This window comes from Microcaecilia unicolor, chromosome 5 (assembly GCF_901765095.1).
Source record: "Microcaecilia unicolor chromosome 5, aMicUni1.1, whole genome shotgun sequence".
Lineage (NCBI taxonomy): Eukaryota > Metazoa > Chordata > Amphibia > Gymnophiona > Siphonopidae > Microcaecilia > Microcaecilia unicolor.
This window is the reverse complement of record NC_044035.1, coordinates 268544021-268563763: the sequence shown is the minus strand read 5'-3', so window position 1 is coordinate 268563763 and position 19743 is coordinate 268544021. Positions and strand designations below refer to the sequence as shown.

Genomic DNA, 19743 nt, shown 5'->3' with positions numbered 1-19743 from the left:
CACTAATAAGTTAAACGATTAACTAGATTTCTTGAAAGGATTATATAGACTTAGGATGCATGACTAGGGACACAAACATACATTTATACAAATTCCTTTTAGGGTGGATAGTGTTCACAATGATCTCCTTTTATTATCGTCAAGATAGAGAAAAGAGTTTTCAATTTTGGCACAGTATAAGTCACCAGAAGAAGAAAATAAAAGAAAACCAATGGGCTGCATTAGGGGATTATAGCCCATTTATGTTTAAACAAGAGATCTGCCTGAAATATGTTCAAAACTGAATAATTAATTTGTGTATCTAAAAGGTAAACTTCTACAAAACAGATGAAGATAAGATGTGATTCCATGTGTACCAATGAAAGGAGAGTTTAATTCTACTTCCATTTAATTTCAATATATTCCATCATCTTTATAACACCAGGCTTCTGAAGGCAGATTACAAGAACAGTTAAGATGAACCCAGGAAACAGGATATCCTCACTGAAGAAAAATGAGCACAAACTACAGAGTTTATATAATTGCTATTTCTATCAGCAATAATAATTTTTGAAGCTGTTGTACTGATATTCAGCTGTTATTTCTTTTCTCCTCTACCTTTTAAGGCACTGCCTAGCCAATTGAAACAGCTTTAGACTTGTTACAAATGGACCAACAAAAAAGAACGACAACGTGGAAACATGATCATAGATTTGCTAGCTTTGAGTGTATGGCAATGACGCCTGCGCTGGGGAGTGGAAACAGAGATTAACCAAATTGGCTTCCCTGCTAATAGTGGACTAGATAGGCTCACTTCCACTCCCGTCTATTAAACCTCCTTGGTTTTACGAGATCATCTGGGCGGGCCAGCGGCGCGCACAACATATCATATACGCAAAGGCCTCACTTCTTTGAAAGGAGGAGCGTGATGGCATCAGAGACCGCAAGGTGGCCAGCCAATCAGAAGCCGGTATTGATCGCGAGCGATGTTTGAATTGTTGTGGGTCATGAATGATGTTGTGACTTGTGAGTGGCGGTAACTCGAGAAATGGCGGCCCACTTCACTGACCCGTTCCTGCAGTGCCTGGACAGGAATGAAGTGCTCTTTCGCAAGCGTATGGAGGCTATCTGCCGCAAGGTGAGTGTGGGAGAGGATGTGTAGTTAATTGCTTTCTCGCAGTATAATGAGCGGAGAATGGCGGCGTCATGAGAACTGATGAATGGTGGTTACTGTCAGTGGGGTCTTAGGTACTTGGATGACCCCCGTTGGCGTCTTGACAACTTGGTTTCTGCCTAAGTGCAGATTTTACGCTGCAAGCGGGGCTCGTAGTTTTAGCTGGGCTCTGTCTGTATAAAAAGACTGTTTGCTAAACAGCAACAAAACAGAGTCCTTGTATCTATTTTATCTCGGCATTATTTTAACACCCCCATCCCTTGCCCAGGACGGTCAGTGTGGGCAGCATCAAAACAGTGCACCCTTCTTACTTACTCAGTTCTATTTTCTTCCAAATCAGTTCCCTGGAAAAGCAGACTTAGAGTTTTGACTAAATTTGGTTCTTTTTGAATTCGGTGTTGTGGGATAATAAAATAGAAATGGGGAGGATTCTGAGAGGTGATAGATATCAACCGGTTACCATCAAAGATATTCAAGAAAACCATTGTACACACTTTGAAATGGACATGTGCCTCCACTGACAACCAGTGGTGGTCCAGCAGCAAAGGTGAAACTTTATCACTTTTTATGAGGTGAGAAAATCAAATGTGCTGCTGTATTTTGAATTGTTTACTCCTGCTGGAATTCTGCACTACTGCGCAGCGCAGAATTCCACAGCTGCGCAGATGAGCCAATGTTCAGAAGCAAACGCAGGCGCTAGAGGCTGTTAGTGCCATACTAGCGCCTGCGTTTGCTACCGCCCCATGATCAGAGCCCCTGAGCATGTGAAACAATGCGCTTGCGGGCTCTGAATGCAACTAGCATGCATATGTATGCAAAACAGGGCTCAGCGCAAGTAGCATGCAAATGCATGCTAAACCAATTCATCCCCAATGATCAGTGACGAGTGTTCCAAAGATTGGCTTGCTGACAGCAGCAAACCCTAGGCGTTAGGGTTTGCAGAAAATTGGGAAAGAATGTTGAGTCCTGTCCAGCATGCATTTGCATGCTAGCAGGCCCCCATTCCCTCCAATGCAGCAGCCGCCCCCGACCCCCTCCCAGCATCCCCTTGGATGTCTCTGGTGGCCCAGTGGGCGTGGGTCATTCCCCCCCCCCCCCCCCCCGGCAACCTGGTGGTCTAGCAGCCCTTCCCCACCCCCCCTACCTTCAGTTGGAGGAGGGAGGTGGCCTCCCTCCTCTTCCATCAGCGCTGCCTCGAAAGTGGTGGCGCCCTACCCAGTGCATGCTTCACACCATATTAGGGAGCACAAAAAAACAATACAGTTAATTCCTGCCCACTGCCGCCGCTTTTTCAAAATGACTGTGGAGATGTCAAGCGCTAATATCATGAAGCTGCCTCAGGAAGTCTCTGTGGCCATTTGGAAGAAGCAGCCAAGGAGGTTTAATAGACAGGAGACCAAGTGACCTCAAAATGTTGAAACCAATTAGGTGAGTCTGAGTTTCCCCTTCCACATACAGTCGTCATCCCCATACACTCAAAACAAAGCAAGTAAACATATGAGCTGCTGCATCCAAGTTGTTCTTTATTGCTGGTAGCATTTTTATTAATCTCACTATATTTTCAAACATGCCTGTTTGTACAGCATACGGATCGGTACATCTGTAGTCTGGAATTTTGGAAGATAGAAATTATTATTATTTGTTACATTTTCATCCCACATTTTCCCACCTTTTTGCAGGCTCAATGTGGCTTACATTTTACCATTAACGGCGTTAGCCGATTCCGGTCTGAACAAATACATGGTATGAATGAATGAATACAAAGTGATATTGTGGTAGAATGAGGTACATGTATGGTAGGTAATTGGGTGAACTTAGAGAGGGAGAGGAAGAGTCTGGTAATGTCTGTTACGGTCTTTGGTTATATTGTGTAACGAGTGTTCAGGTATTTTTATGTTGGGTCGTTGGGGTATGCTCTTCTGTGCTTTCCGGAAATTTACGTGGTCGAGCGTAGTTTTTACTGCTTTTGGCAGTTCGTTCCATAGTTGTACGCTTAAGTAGGAAAAGCTGGATGCATAGGTGGATTTGTATTTCAGTCCTTTGCTGCTTGGGTAGTGGAGGTTTAGGTATGATCGTGTAGATTCTGTGGTGTTTCTGGTTGGCAGGTTGATGAGGTCTGCCATGTATTCTGGTGCCTCGCTGTAAATAATTTTATGAACAATCGTGCAGATTTTGAAAGTGATCCGTTCTTTGATTGGTAACCAATGCAGTTTTTCTTGGAGTGGTTTGGCGGTCAAAACGCATTTTTCCAAATATAAGCCTGGCTGCTGTGTTTTGGACGGTCTGAAGTTTCTTTATGATTTGATCCTTGCATCCCACATAGATTCCATTGCAGTAGTCTGCGTGGCTTAGTACCGTTGACTGTACCAGGTTACGAAATATTTCCCTCGGGAAGAATGGTTTCAGGCGTTTGAGTTTCCACATTGAGAAAAACATCTTTATGGTGGATTTTGCTTGGCTCTCTAGTTATAGGCTACGGTCGATTGTTATTCCGAGAATTTTCAGGCTGTCTGAGATAGGGAGGGTGTATCCTGGGGTGTTAATGTTTGTAGGTTTATATGTATTGTATTGGGATGAGATGATGAGACAGTGTGTTTTACAAAATAAATTTTGGATGTAGTCTGTAGAAGTTTTTACTTTTACAATATAACATTGTAAAAGTAAAAACTTCTACAGACTACATCCAAAATGCCTGTTCTGGTATGTGCATGCGATAATCTTTGAATAACTACCTATATTAATGGATATGGATTTCTGAACATGTGGTGTCATTAAAGGACAAACGTTTAAATGCCCAGTTGGGTATATATGCTAATTTCAACTTTGTTAAATGTTTCAGACATATCCATCTGTTCATTCCCATGATATAACTGAATTCTATTATTTTGTCTCACTGTATTTTTAAATGTAAGCCACATTTATAAGTACATTAGTAATGCCACACTGGGAAAAGACCAAGGGTCCATCGAGGCCAGGATCCTGTCCACGACAGCGGCCTATCCAGGCCAAGAGCACCTGGCGAGCTTCCCAAACGTACAAACATTCTATACATGTTATTCCTGGAATTGTGGATTTTTCCCAAGTCCATTTAGTAGTTGTTTATGGACTTGTTCTTTAGGAAACCATCTAACCCCTTTTTAAACTCTGCTAAGCTAACCGCCTTCACCACGTTCTCCGGCAATGAATTCCAGAGTTTAATTATGCGGTGGGTGAAGAAACATTTTCTCCGATTTGTTTTAAATTTACTACACTGTAGTTTCATCGCATGCCCCCTAGTCCTAGTATTTTAGGAAAGCGTGAACAGATGCTTCACATCCACCTGTTCCACTCCACTCATTTTATATACCTCTATCATGTCTCCCCTCAGCCATCTCTTCTCCAAGCTGAAAAGCCCTAGCCTCCTTAGTCTTTCTTCATAGGGAAGTCGTCCCATCCCCGCTATCATTTTAGTCGCCCTTCGCTGCACCTTTTCCAATTCTACTATATCTTTCTTGAGATTTAACCTGACTTTGCTTGGGATAATGTGTGATAAAAATATATTTTTTTAAAAAATCCTTTAACCTCCACCTTTTAAGACTTCCTACCTGCTCGATAGTGATGGCACAAGGAAAGCAAATTTGGTCCAGTGAAGACTAACTCAAAATAACATGTTATTTAGCTAGGCCCTAGTATTACCATATTGAAAATGCGATCATACCATGCCTCTGTGGTTATGCTCCTCTAATAAATTAAAAGATTAACTGGATTTCTTGAAAGGATTATATAAACTTAGGATGCATGAGTAGGGACACAAACATACACTTATTTATTCAATATTGCAGTTCTTCATGTACAGCCACAAAACAACCTTTTAGGGTGGATAGTGTTCACAATGAGCTCCTTTTATTATCAACCAGCTAGAGATAGGAGTTTTCAGTTTTGGCACAGTATAAGTTATCACAAGAACAAAATTATAAGAAAACCAGTGGGCTGCATTAGGGGATTATAGCCTGTTTATGTTTAAACAAAAGAGATCTGCAGGAAACATAGTAACATAGTAGATGACGGCAGAAAAAGACCTGCACGGTCCATCCAGTCTGCCCAACAAGATAAACTCATATGTGCTACTTTTTGTGTATACCTTACCTTGATTTGTACCTGTCCTTTTCTGGGCACAGACTGTATAAGTCTGCCAGCACTATCCCCGCCTCCCAACCACCAGCCCCGCCACCCACCACCGGCTCTGGCACAGACCGTATAGTCTGCCTAGCACTATCCCCGCCTTCCAACCCCCAGTCCCGCCTCCCACCACTGGTTCTGGCACAGACCGTATAAGTCTGCCCAGGACCATCCCCGCCTCCCGTCACCGGCTCTGCCACCCAATCTCGTCTAAGCTCCTTAGGATCCATTCCTTCTGAACAGGATTCCTTTATGTTTATTCCAAGCATGTTTGAATTCTGTTACCGTTTTCATTTCAACCACCTCCCGCGGGAGGTCATTCCAAGCATCCACTACTCGCTCCGTGAAAAAATACTTCCTGACATTTTTCTTGAGTCTGCCCCCCTTCAATCTCATTTCATGCCCTCTCGTTCTATTGCCTTCGCATCTCCGGAAAAGGTTCGCTTGCGGATTAATACCTTTCTAAAGGCTGTCCCGAGATCGGCTTACCTTCCACGTGAAAATGATAAGCACTAATCGCACTAAGATGAACCCTTACTGAGTTGGTTTTAAGACCAGACTCTGACAAGTGCAGAAGGTATTCAAGCAGGGCTTGTGTAGGACAAGAATGAGGATCTAGGGCCTTGCCGTCACACCAGACGGCGAACCTCCTCCATTTAAAGAAATAACTCTTCTTAGTGGAATCTTTCCTGGAAGCAAGCAAGACCTGGCAGACACCCTCCGACAGACCCAAGAGGCGAAGTCTACGCCCTCAACATCCAGGCCGTGAGAGCCAGGGACTGGAGGTTGGGATGCCCAAGTTTCAGCAAAGTGAGAGGTACTGGAGGATACACATGTAGAAGACACTCCTCCCAATGTAGGAGAAAGGCATCTGATGCTAGCCTGTTCTGTGATCTGAGCCTGGAACAGAACTGGGGGACGGGAAAATTAGGTTCTTATCTTGGTAATTTTCTTTCCTTTAGTCATAGCAGATGAATCCATTACGAATGGGCCGCGTCCACCCACCAGCAGGGGGAGACAGAGAACACCGAAAACCACAGTGCCTCCCAGGACGGCCAGCTCCATCTGCCTCTCAGTATTCCGAAATCTCCAAAGCAGTGTTGCACCGCAAAGTAGAATAACGTGAACTTTCCTCACAGCGAACGAACGCCCCAGAACAGGAGCAATAACACAAAGGAGGGACAAACTCAACCTCCTGTAGTAGAACAGAAATCCTGAAGACTGTATTCCAACTTCTCCCAATGAAGGAACATGTCTGCAGGAAAAAAACTGAACACCAAACAGAAACAATCAGAATCAATCAGGGAGGGCTCATGGATTCATCTGCTATGACTGAAGGAAAGAAAAGTACCAAGGTAAGAACTTAATTTTCCCTTCCTTGTCATCAAGCAGATGAATCCATTACGAATGGGATGTATCAAAGCAATCCCTAGATAGGGTGGGAACAGGCCACACCACGCGCCAGCACTTGTGCACCAAAACGCGCATCCCTCCTGGCAGCCACATCCAGCCTGTAATGTCGGGCAAAGGAGAGCTTAGAAGCTCAAGTCGCTGCACTGCATATCCCTTGAGGAGAGAGTGCTCCAGTTTCAGCCCAAGAAGAGGAAATTGCTCTTATGGAATGTGCCTTAAAGGCTTCAGGCGGAGGCCGGCCAGACAGCAGATATGCTGAAAATATAGCTTCTTTGAGCCAACGAGCCAGTGTAGCTTTAGACGCTGGACACCCACTGCGAGAACCTGACAACAAAACAAAAAGGTGATCAGAGGTCCTGAAAGCATTTGACATGCGCAAATATTGCAACAGAGCCCTTCTCACATCCAGAAGCTGCAACTGCCCAAAGGATTCTGGAAACTCTTCCCTAGAGAAGGAGGGCAAGAAAATAGGCTGGTTTAGGTGAAACGCTGAAACCACCTTAGGCAGGAAGGAAGGCACAGTACGTACCATTACTCCGGACTCTGAGAATTGCAGAAATGGGTCTCGACAGGACAGCGCCTGGAGTTCAGACACCCGTCTCGCCAAAGTAATGGCCACAAAAAAGACGGTCTTAAGGGTCACATCCTTCTCCGAAGCTCGCCTAAGCGGCTCGAAGGGAGAACACTGAAGGGCCTTTAAAACTAACCCCAGGTTCCAGGCCAGACAAGGAGCCCGCACGGGAGGACGGAGCCGAAGCACCCCTCTAAGAAACCGTGCTACACCCGGATAAGCAGCCAGGGAGAGGCCAGCCACCTTCCCCCGAAAACATGCTAAGCCTGCCACTTGAACACGCAGGGAATTATAGGCTAAGCCTTTTTGTAAACCATCCTGCAAAAAGTCAAGTATCGGCAAGACAGAGGCCCGCATGGGTGAAATCGCTTTAGCAGCACACCAACCCTCAAACTGGCGCCAGATCCGAGCATAGGCAATGGAAGTGGAACGGGCTGAGGTGACCAGAGCGGCTCCGTTCCCCGCGACTCCTATGGCGGAGCCGGGAGGCCAGGTTGAGTTTTTCTCCCCGTAGTTTGTGTTGCTTTTTTATTTTTATTTTTTATTTTGCGGAGCTACTGTTAGTGATGTGCAATTTATCCTTAAAATCGAGCGTGGTACCGGAAGATTGGAGGGTAGCTAATGTAATGCCCATTTTTAAAAAAGGTTCCAGGGGAGATTCGGGAAATTATAGACTGGTGAGTCTGATGTCGGTGCCGGGGAAAATGGTAGAGGCTATTATCAAAAACAAAATTACAGATAACATCCAAGGACATGGATTACTGAGACCAAGCCAGCACAGATTTGTGTGGGGAAATCTTGCCTGACCAATTTACTTCAATTCTTTGAAGGAGTAAACAAACATGTGGACAAAGGAGAGCCGGTTGATATTGTGTATCTGGATTTTCAAAAGGCGTTTGACAAGGTACCTCATGAAAGGCTGCAGAGGAAATTGGAGGGTCATGGGCTAGGAGGAAATGTCCTATTGTGGATTAAAAACTGGTTGAAGGATAGGAAACAGAGAGTGGGGTTAAATGGGCAGTATTCACAATGGAGAAGGGTAGTTAGTGGGGTTCCTCAGGGGTCTGTGCTAGGACCGCTGCTTTTTAATATATTTATAAATGATTTAGAGATGGGAGTAACTAGCGAGGTAATTAAATTTGCTGATAACACAAAGTTATTCAAAGTCGTTAACTCGCGACAGAATTGTGAAAAATTATAGAAAGACCTTATGAGACTGGGTGGCTAAATGGCAGATGACGTTTAATGTGAGAGCAAGTGCAAGGTGATGCATGTCGGAAAAAAGAACCCGAATTATAGCTACGTCATGCAAGGTTCCACGTTAGGAGTTACGGACCAAGAAAGAGATCTGGGTGTCGTCGTCGATAATACACTGAAACCTTCTGCTCAGTGTGCTGCTGCGGCTAGGAAAGCGAATAGAATGTTGGGTATTATTAGGAAAGGTATGGAAAACAGGTGTGAGGATGTTATAATGCCGTTGTATCGCTCCATGGTGTGACTGCACCTTGAGTATTGTGTTCAATTCTGGTCGCCGCATCTCAAGAAAGATATAGTGGAATTGGAAAAGGTGCAGCGAAGGGCGATTAAAATGATAGCGGGGATGGGACGACTTCCCTATGAAGAAAGACTAAGGAGGCTAGGGCTTTTCAGCTTGGAGAAGAGATGGCTGAGAGGAGACATGATAGAGGTATATAAAATGAGTGGAGTGGAACAGGTGAATGTGAAGCGTCTGTTCATGCTTTCCAAAAATACTAGGACTAGGGGGCATGCGATGAAACAACAGTGTAGTAAATTTAAAACAAATCGGAGAAAATATTTCTTCACCCAACGCATAATTAAACTCTGGAATTCGTTGCCGGAGAATGTGGTGAAGGCGGTTAGCTTGGCAGAGTTTTAAAAGGGGTTGGACGGTTTCCTAAAGGACAAGTCCATAAACAACTACTAAATGGACTTGGGAAAAATCCACAATTCCAGGAATAATATGTATAGAATGTTTGTACGTTTGGGAAGCTTGCCAGGTGCCCTTGGCCTGAACTGGCCACTGTTGTGGACAGGATGCTGGGCTCGATGGACCCTTGGTCTTTTCCCAGTGTGGCATTACTTATCCTATATAATAATTTGCACCATGAACGTTCCATGAAGCTGCCTGGGCCCTCCATTCTGATTGGCTGTGTCTGGGACTGAAGCCTCGGATGACATCATCCAGAGCTGAGCCCAAGCAACAGCAGTGTGGGCCCAGGCAGCTTCATTGAACGTTAATGGAAAATAAAAGCTAAGAAAAAGAGGACAAAAACCAACCGAGACTGCCGCCCTACCAAACCGCCCTCCCGAACCTGCCGCGCTCACCGAACACCCTCCCGAACCACCCCTGCCACAACAGACAAGATAAGGGGGGGGGGGAACCCCACATGAAAGAAAGCAACAGAAGCAACTTAACTCCTGCTGCCATGACACAGGCGCCTGACAGGCAGCTCCGAACAGAAAAAGAAAAAGATGATTTGAATCCTACTCCGAAGCCTCTGATGCGCCCCCCCCTCCCCCCACCCGAAGCACATCAACACCCCCCTCCCCTGGGCTCATCAACCCCCCCTGGTAATGTTGTCCGGCCGCTGCTTCTCCTGTTGAGCAGCAGCGGCCGCTACAAAAAGGAAAAAAGCGATAAATGTTTTTAAACCCAGCCCAAAGCATTCGCAAATGTCCGAGTCTTAAAACGCAGTCTCTGCAGCCGCTCCTCCTCTCGCCTCCACGTAACTGCCCCTGGAGTAAGACCCTGGAGGAGCGCAGCGACGTGAGAGGAGGAGCGGCTGCAGAGACTGAGTTTTAAGACTCGGGCATTTGCGAATGCTTTGGGCTGGGTTTAAAAACATTTTTTTTTTTTTTTGTAGCGGCCGCTGCTGCTCAACAGGAGAAGCAGCAGCGGCCGGACATCGTTACCACTGGCAGCTGCAGGTGGCGAGGGGGTTTGATGCGCCGGGGAGGGTCGCTGGACATGGGTAGCTGGAGGGGGAGGGGAGGGTCGCTGGACATGGATGGCTGGAGGGGCGCAGGGGAGAGGGGTGGGATGGGGAGGGGGGCCCTGCAAGAGGGGGGGGTGGGGGCTCACACTCACTGTCTCTCACATACACTCTGACACACTCTCTCTGTCACACATACACAGTCACTCACACAGACACTCTGTCTCTCACACACAAACACACACACTCTCCTGCTTATAATCGAACGAGAAAAACGCCCAAGTTCCGACCTAAATCGGGAGATGGACGTTTATCTCACAAAAACGAATAATGCGGTATAATCGAAAGCCGAACTTGGACGTTTTCAACTGCACTCCATCGCGGAAGCGTACAAAGTTGAAGGGGGCGTGTCGGAGGCGTGGTGAAGGCGGGACTGGGGCATGGTTATCACCCGAACAGAGATGGGCGCCTTTCGCCGATTAATGGAAAAAAAGTATGCGTTTGTAGCTAGAATTTAGGGCACTTTTCCTGGACCCTGTTTTTTCACGAATAAGACCCCAAAAAGTGCCCTAAATGACCAGATTACCACCAGAGGGAATCGGGGATGACCTCCCCTGACTCCCCCAGTGGTCACTAACCCCCTCCCACCACAAAAAATGATGTTTCACAACTTTTTATTTTCACCCTCAAATGTCATACCCACCTCCCTGGCAGCAGTATGCAGGTCCCTGGAGCAGTTGTTAGGGGGTGCAGTGGACATCAGGCAGGTGGACCCAGGCCCATCCCCCCCTGCCTGTTACAATTGTGCTGCTTAATGCTTAGTCGTCCAACCCACTGTACCCACATGTAGGTGCCCCCCTTCACCCCTTAGGGCTATAGTAATGGTGTAGACTTGTGGGCAGTGGGTTTTCAGGGGGATTTGGGGGGCTCAACACACAAGTGAGGGGTGCTATGCACCTGGGAGCTCTCTTACCTTTTTTTTTGTTTTTGTAAAAGTGCCCCCTAGGGTGCCCGGTTGGTGTTCTGGCATGTGAGGGGGACCAGTGCACTACGAATCCTGGCCCCTTCCACGAACAAATGCCTTGGATTTATTCGTTTTTGAGCTGGGCGCTTTCATTTTCCATTATCGCTGAAAAGCAAAAACGCCCAGTTCACAAATTGTCGAATAAAACATGGATGTCTATTTTTTTCGAAAATACGGTTCAGTCCGCCCCTTCACGGACCCGTTCTCGGAGATAAACGCCCATGGAGATAGACGTTTTCGTTCGATTATGCCCCTCTCTGTCTCTCTCTCGTTCTCTGACACACACACTCCATCTCTCACACACACTCTCTCTCAAACATACACACTCACTAGTGTACTATAAAACCACTTGCCCCTGAAACATGTTCAAAACAGAATAATCCATTTGTATATCTAAAAGGTAAACTTCTACAAAACAGATGAAAATGTGATTCCATGTGCCCCAGTGAAAGGAGAGTTTAATTCTACTTCTGTTCAATTTCAATATATTCCATCATGTTTGAACACCAGGAGGCATATTTTCAAAGCACTTAGCCTTCCAAAGTCCCATAGGTTTCTATGGAACTTTGGAAGGCTAAGTGCTTTGAAAATATACCTCCAGGCTTTCCAAGGCAGATTACAACAACAATTAAGTTCCCATCAGGAAACAGGATATCCTCACTGAAATTTGGCCATTTGTATTGTATACAGTGTATTAATCTATTTAGTTTTTAGTGTAGAAAAATGAACACAAAATACAGAGTTTAAAATTGCTATTTCTACCAGCTATAATAATTTTTTAAGCTGTTTTAGTGATATTCAATTGTTTCATGATATTTATATCTATATTAGGGAAGCTTTCAAATTAAAAAGCTGTCCAATAAGTGTAAAAAAAATCTTTTGTCCACCTTTTAAGGCACTGCCTATCCAATTGAAACAGCTTTAGACTTGTTACAGATGGACCAACAATAAAGAACGACAACGTGGATGAAACAGCTCATAGGTTTGCTTGCTTTGTTTTGACTGTACTAGAGATGACGGCTGTGCGGGGGAGTGGAAACAGAGATTAACCAAATTGGCTTCCTTGCTTACAGTGGATTAGATAGGCGCACTTCCACTCCGGTCTATTGAACCTGCATGTGCACTTTTGATATGCAGCTATAAGCTGCATTGGAACCTGAGCAGAAGATGCCAATTCAAATGCTAAAGGGTAGACTAGACTTTTTCATTCCTGTCTATTCACTCTGAAAGCTTTTAAAGTTTTGTTTCTCTTTATTTAGTATGACCACCCTTTTGAAGATGACATAAACATCAACTTGGCAGATATGACATCTGATTTGCCTGGAGGTATGATATTTGAAATAGTTTTGAAAAACTCTACCTATTTGGTCATTCTTTCTATTAACAATCTAAGTAAGTCTGGGTTTTTCATTTTGCAACACATGGTAGAAAAGACCTCTATTCGATAAATATTTTTGCACGGTCTTCTCTTTACCAACTACTGTCCTCAGTGATAAATATCATGCCCTTTTCAAATTACTCATGGGTCAACATGAAAACAATGTGATTTCATAGCATTTTCTTTTCGTAATAGATGATGCATTTTGCCCTTCTGGTAATTCTTCATTATTTGAATCTTCTGTAAAGTCTGGATTGGTTGAAAAGGTAAGAATTAGTTCTTATTGAACAGGAATTTGAGTTGTCTAATCTCAGACAAAATACTGATGTTAAATTTTGGTTTTTGAGTGTTGATTTTAACATATGTGGTGGACTGTTCCAAGAAAAACATTTTATACTTTTCCTTATAGCCCATGCAAAATGAAGCCATGAAGTTAGAAAATGAGAGTACCATGGTAATGGGTAAGTGATGAACTCCCTGCTTAAGATAACCATTCCAGTAATTGTCTTAGATTTTGTTTTTTTTATGCCCAAAAAGAAACATTGCACCATGCATTCATGATCATGAAGGCTGTGATCTTACTGCAGATTAGGCATTTATACCTAAAATTACATGAGCTCTTACTATTGCTATCTGTGAAATGTGCACTAAATCCGTCCGACAAGTACAGAAGAACAAATAGCCTCCGCACAGGTCAAACAGCAAGCGAACACAGTGAAGAAGACAAGAAGGATGATGACCCAAAAAACCTCTAATGGATTCAGAGTTCACATCAAAAGTTTATTACTAAAAGTTGGACTCGACACGAATCGTGTTTCGGCTACTCAGTCCTTCCTCAGGAGTCCCTAAACAATGCAAAACAGTCCGTGTGAGTTTTTTTGGGTCATCTTCCTTCTTGTCTTCTTCACTGTGTTTGTTCACTAAATCCATCCACCAGTACGTATGTGGGGTTCATAATGATAGACTGACTTTTGTGCCTTATTAAAACTGCTTTTAAAGTTACTGGAACTAAAATGTTTTTCTCTAAATATCTGGTCCTAATGTATAACACTTAAACAAATATTTTATAGCCTGGATGGCTGGATTTTAGATTTAGCTCATGCCTTTCTCAGTAGTTTATAAGATCATAAGAATGGGTCAGACAAATGGTCCATCTAGCCCAGTATCCTGCTTCCAACAGTCGCCAATCCAGGTCAAGTGTACCACATCTAAAGAGTAGCAACAGGTCAAGCAGTGGCTTCCCCTGTCTTATCTCGATAGCAGACTATGGACTCTTCCTCCAGGAACTTGTCCAAACCTTTTATTTAAACCCAGATAGATAACCATTGTTACTACATCTTTTGGCAAGGAGTTCTAGAGCGTAACTATTCTTTGAGTGGAAAAAGAATTTCCTCCTATTTTAAAAGTATTTTCATGTAATTTCCTCTGATCTTTGTACTTTTTGAAAGCGTAAAAAATCAAATCACTCTTTCAAAAAGTACAAAGACCAGGGGAGTTCAAGGCAGTTAGATTTAGGTACCATAGATATTTCCCTGTCCCCAGAGGGCTTATAATCTGTTTGTCTGACAACAGAGGGTTAAGTGACTTGTCCAAGGTTACAGGAGGTGGCAGTGAGATTTGAACTAGGCTTGCCTGGTTCTCAGCCTGGCGCTCTAACCATTACTCTACTCCACTCCTGTTGATATTTAACATGACTGATCTGTGTAGCCCCAATCCTATGTAATGATGGGTTCCCTCTCTGTCAATAGAAGTCTGAGGGGAATTTTCCCTGGTGAGTATTAATAACAATGCACCTAGCCCTCTTTGCAAGTTAGCCAGTGAGCAAAGTCAGGTGAAACAAAATAAGTTCTAGAGCAGCCATTTGTAGAAGGCCTAGTGTGCAAAAGCCACACATAAGCACCATCATGCTTGCAGTCCTCTATGCATAAGTGCAGATATGCAGCTCACACAGCCAGGTAGGAGAATGCTACATACAAAATACCAGGTCTTTGTGCTGCGTGTACATATGGGCTATGAATCATTTAATGGGATTCATTACACTGCTAATGAATGTTGCAAATTGTTAAAACAATATGAACGTTTCACAGGGTTTAGATGCTGAAAGTTTGTGGCTGGTAAACTCATCCATGTGAAGGGTTTATTGTCTCATTTATTTTTTTCCTCTGTTCTTTGCATACTCTAGTCTTTCTCCTCCCCTTCATTTATTTGCTCCTACAAAATGCTGTGACACCAAACACCTTACTTTTAGACCAATTTAAACCAAATGAGGGAATACTTGCTCCTTAGGAAGCAGGATTGGGCCAGCTCATTTTAGGCTGTGGTGCTAGGTTGACTTTGTGGATTTTCCACAGTAGCTCAGCTCTCTAGTTTGGCGCACTGTCTCTGGCCACAACTATTTCATATTAGCTTTAGCCACAACCGTTTCAGCAGCGCCACTTGCTGTAGGTCGTATTCTCCGAGGACAAGCAGGCTGCTTGTTCTCACTGATGGGTGACGTCCACGGCAGCCCCTCCAATCGGAAACTTCACTAGCAAAGGCCTTTGCTAGTCCTCGCGCGCCCATGCGCATGCGCGGCCGTCTTCCCGCCCGAACCGTCTCGTGTTCGTCAGTCTTCTTTTGTCCGCGCTCGGTACGGTCGTGTTTGCGCCGTTCGCGCCCCTTAAGTTGACCCTCGCGCAACTTTTGACTTTTTCGCTCTTAAAAAAAAAAAAAAAAAAGGGATTTCGGAGAAGGGCCTTTCAGTCTTTTTCCCTTCCCCGTATTTCTAGTTTTTGGCCCCGATAAGTTTTCTTTCATTTTCGGGGTAGGCCCCTTTGAGGCCTCGGGTCGAGTTTTTTTCTCCCCCTCTTTTTGGTGCCTTACCGCAATTACGAGTTTTGATTTCGCCGGCGTGATTTTTCCGCCCATGTCATCGAAGTCTCCCAGCGGCTTCAAGAAGTGCACCCACTGCGCCCGGGTAATCTCGCTCACTGATAGGCACGCGTCGTGTCTTCAGTGTCTGGGGGCTGGGCACCGCCCGCAGGCCTGTAGTCTTTGTGCCCTTTTACAGAAAAGGACTCAGGTAGCGAGATTGGCCCAGTGGAACGTTTTGTTCTCGGGCTCTTCATCGGCACCGGGAGTATCGAGTATGTCGACATCGACAGCGTCAAGACCTCCACCCTCGGCTGCGACTGTATCGATTGCATCGAGGCATCGACCCTCTGCATCGTCGGGGCCGAGACATTGGAAGTCGGCGTCGGTGGTACCGGGACCTCTACTAGTGCTGATGTCGTCGGACGGTGGTGCTTCGTCTGGAGTGTAGGTGAGGGCTGTCCATTCCCCTGCTGGTGGCGGTGAGCCTTCGGGTGGGTCTCCCCCTACCCTGAGGGCTCCTGCGGTACAGCCCCCCCAAGACCGACCTTCTTCGGCCTCGGCCCCGAGGAAGCGACGGCTGGATTCTACGTCCTCCTCGTCGGTACCGGGAAGCTCCAGTGACATGCTTCGTTTGAAAAAGTCAAAGAAGCATCGACACCGGTCTCCTTCCCGCGTCGGTACCGTGAGCTCTGGGTCGCCGAGGGAGTCGGCACCCAGCAGGCATCGGCAACGGGAGGACAGCTCACCCTCTGTTCAGGAGGTGTCGATGCGCTCCACCTTGGACAGCCCGGAACAGCCTCCACGCCCGGAACAGACTGACTTCGACTCCTGCATCGGCTTCCATGTCTTTCTCCACAGCTGCCCTGCACGAGAGTCTCCGGGCCGTTCTCCCAGAGATCCTGGGAGAGCTGTTGCGCCCTTCCCCTCCGGTACCGGGGGTGCTTGCGCGCTCGCTCTCGTCAGCAGCGTGCGCCTCAGCAAGGCCCCTCGGCTCCCCAGCAAAAGCAAGGGACGAGCTTTTGACTGGCTCCAGCAGAGCATAGCCGACATCCAAGTGTCAGTGCCGGGCGATCTGCCGGTCGGAGGGAGGTTGAAAGTTTTTCACCAAAGGTGGCCTCTCATAACCTCCGATCAGTGGGTTCTTCAAATAGTCCGGCAAGGATACACCCTCAATTTGGCCTCCAAACCTCCAAATTGTCCACCGGGAGCTCAGTCTTACAGCTTCCAGCACAAGCAGATACTTGCAGAGGAACTCTCCGCCCTTCTCAGCGCCAATGCGGTCGAGCCCGTGCCATCCGGGCAAGAAGGACTGGGATTCTATTCCAGGTACTTCCTTGTGGAAAAGAAAACAGGGGGTATGCGTCCCATCCTAGACCTAAGGGCCCTGAACAAATATCTGGTCAAGGAAAAGTTCAGGATGCTTTCCCTGGGCACCCTTCTCCCCATGATTCAGGAAAACGATTGGCTATGCTCTCTGGACTTGAAGGACGCCTACACGCACATCCCGATACTGCCAGCTCACAGACAGTATCTGCGATTTCAGCTGGGCACACGTCACTTCCAGTACTGTGTGCTACCCTTTGGGCTCGCCTCTGCGCCCAGAGTGTTCACGAAGTGCTTGGCTGTAGTGGCAGCGGCACTTCGCAGGCTGGGGGTACACGTGTTCCCATATCTCGACGATTGGCTGGTGAAGAACACATCCGAGGCAGGAGCTCTACAGTCCATGCAGATGACTATTCGCCTCCTGGAGCTACTGGGGTTTGTGATAAATTATTCAAAGTCCCATCTTCTCCCAGTACAGAGACTCGAATTCATAGGAGCTCTGCTGGATTCTCGGACGGCTCGTGCCTATCTCCCAGAGTCGAGGGCCAACAACTTGTCCCTCGTCTCGCGGGTACGAGCGTCCCAGCAGATCACAGCTCGGCTGATGTTGAGATTGCTGGGCCACATGGCCTCCACAGTTCATGTGACTCCCATGACCCGCCTTCACATGAGATCTGCTCAATGGACCCTAGCTTCCCAGTGGTTTCAGGCTGCTGGGGATCTAGAAGACGTGATCCACCTGTCCACGAGTTTTCTCAAATCCCTGTATTGGTGGACGATTTGGTCCAATTTGACTCTGGGACGTCCTTTCCAAATTCCTCAGCCACAAAAAGTGCTGACTACGGATGTGTCTCTCCTGGGGTGGGGAGCTCATGTCGATGGGCTTCACACCCAGGGAAGCTGGTCCCTCCAGGAACGTGATCTGCAGATCAATCTTCTGGAGTTGCGAGCGGTCTGGAACGCTCTGAAGGCTTTCAGAGATCGGCTGTCCCACCAAATTATCCAAATTCAGACAGACAACCAGGTTGCCATGTATTACATCAACAAGCAGGGGGGCACCGGATCTCGCCCCCTGTATCAGGAAGCCGTCAGCATGTGGCTCTGGGCTCGCCGTCACGGCATGGTGCTCCAAGCCACATATCTGGCAGGCGTAAACAACAGTCTGGCCGACAGACTGAGCAGGATTATGCAACCTCACGAGTGGTCGCTCAATTCCCGAGTAGTGCGCCAGATCTTCCAGGTGTGGGGCACCCCCTTGGTAGATCTCTTTGCATCTCAAGCCAACCACAAAGTCCCTCAGTTCTGTTCCAGGCTTCAGGCCCATGGCAGACTGGCATCGGATGCCTTCCTCCTGGACTGGGGGGAGGGTCTGCTGTATGCTTATCCTCCTATACCTCTGGTGGGGAAGACTTTGTTGAAACTCAAGCAAGACCGAGGCACCATGATTCTGATTGCTCCTTTTTGGCCGCGTCAGATCTGGTTCCCTCTTCTTCTGGAGTTATCCTCCGAAGAACTGTGGAGATTGGAGTGTTTTCCGACCCTCATCACACAGGACGAAGGGGCGCTTCTGCATCCCAACCTCCAGTCTCTGGCTCTCACGGCCTGGATGTTGAGAGCGTAGACTTTGCCTCTTTGGGTCTGTCAGAGGGTGTCTCCCGCATCTTGCTTGCTTCCAGGAAAGATTCCACTAAGAGGAGTTACTTCTGTCTATGGAGGAGGTTTGCCGTCTGGTGTGACAGCAAGGCCCTAGATCCTCGCTCTTGTCCTACACAGACCCTGCTTGAATACCTTCTGCACTTGTCTGAGTCTGGTCTCAAGACCAACTCTGTAAGGGTTCACCTTAGTGCAATCAGTGCATACCATTACCGTGTGGAAGGTAAGCCGATCTCAGGACAGCCTTTAGTTGTTCGCTTCATGAGAGGTTTGCTTTTGTCAAAGCCCCCTGTCAAACCTCCTACAGTGTCATGGGATCTCAATGTCGTTCTCACCCAGCTGATGAAACCTCCTTTTGAGCCACTGAACTCCTGCCATCTGAAGTACTTGACCTGGAAAGTCGTTTTCTTGGTGGCAGTTACTTCAGCTCGTAGAGTCAGTGAGCTGCAGGCCCTGGTAGCCCAGGCCCCTTACACCAAATTTCATCAACAGAGTAGTCCTCCGCACTCACCCTAAGTTCTTGCCAAAGGTTGTGTCGGAGTTCCATCTGAACCAGTCAATTGTCTTGCCAACATTCTTTCCCCGTCCTCATTCCTGCCCTGCTGAACGTCAGCTGCACACATTGGACTGCAAGAGAGCATTGGCCTTCTATCTGGAGCGGACACAGCCCAACAGACAGTCCGCCCAATTGTTTGTTTCTTTTGATCCCAACAGGAGGGGAGTGGCTGTGGGGAAATGCACCATATCCAATTGGCTAGCAGATTGCATTTCCTTCACTTACGCCCAGGCTGGGCTGGCTCTTGAGGGTCATGTCACGGCTCATAATGTTAGAGCCATGGCAGCGTCGGTAGCCCACTTGAAGTCAGCCACTATTGAAGAGATTTGCAAAGCTGCGACGTGGTCATCTGTCCACACATTCACATCTCATTACTGCCTGCAGTAGGATACACGACAGTCGGTTCGGGCAGTCAGTGCTTCAGAATCTGTTTGGGGTTTAGAATCCAACTCCACCCCCCTAGGCTCATGTTTATTCTGTTCCAGGCTGCACTCTCAGTTAGTTGGATAAATTGTTAGGTCAATCTCAGTTATGTCCTCGCCGTTGCGAGGCCCAATTGACCATGGTTGTTGTTTTGAGTGAGCCTGGGGGCTAGGGATACCCCATCAGTGAGAACAAGCAGCCTGCTTCCTCGGAGAAAGTGAATGCTACATACCTGTAGAAGGTATTCTCCGAGGACAGCAGGCTGATTGTTCTCACAAACCCGC

At 46.7% G+C, this 19743-nt stretch overlaps 1 protein-coding gene across 2 annotated transcripts in view; it reads left to right on the top strand.

Moving 5' to 3' along the window:
• Nucleotides 1-961: 961 nt before the first annotated feature.
• Nucleotides 962-19743, top strand: part of LOC115471410 — a 106698-nt gene continuing 87916 nt past the window's right edge. The window contains exons 1-4 of one of the 2 annotated variants that reach the window (XM_030205115.1): nucleotides 962-1117; nucleotides 12533-12599; nucleotides 12847-12917; nucleotides 13061-13112. In XM_030205115.1, the coding sequence (XP_030060975.1) occupies nucleotides 1028-1117; nucleotides 12533-12599; nucleotides 12847-12917; nucleotides 13061-13112 (280 nt within the window). In that variant the 5' untranslated portion in view covers nucleotides 962-1027. Of the gene's footprint in view, nucleotides 1118-1653; nucleotides 1726-12532; nucleotides 12600-12846; nucleotides 12918-13060; nucleotides 13113-19743 lie in introns of those variants that run through there. The other variant, XM_030205116.1, reaches the window with a different exon arrangement.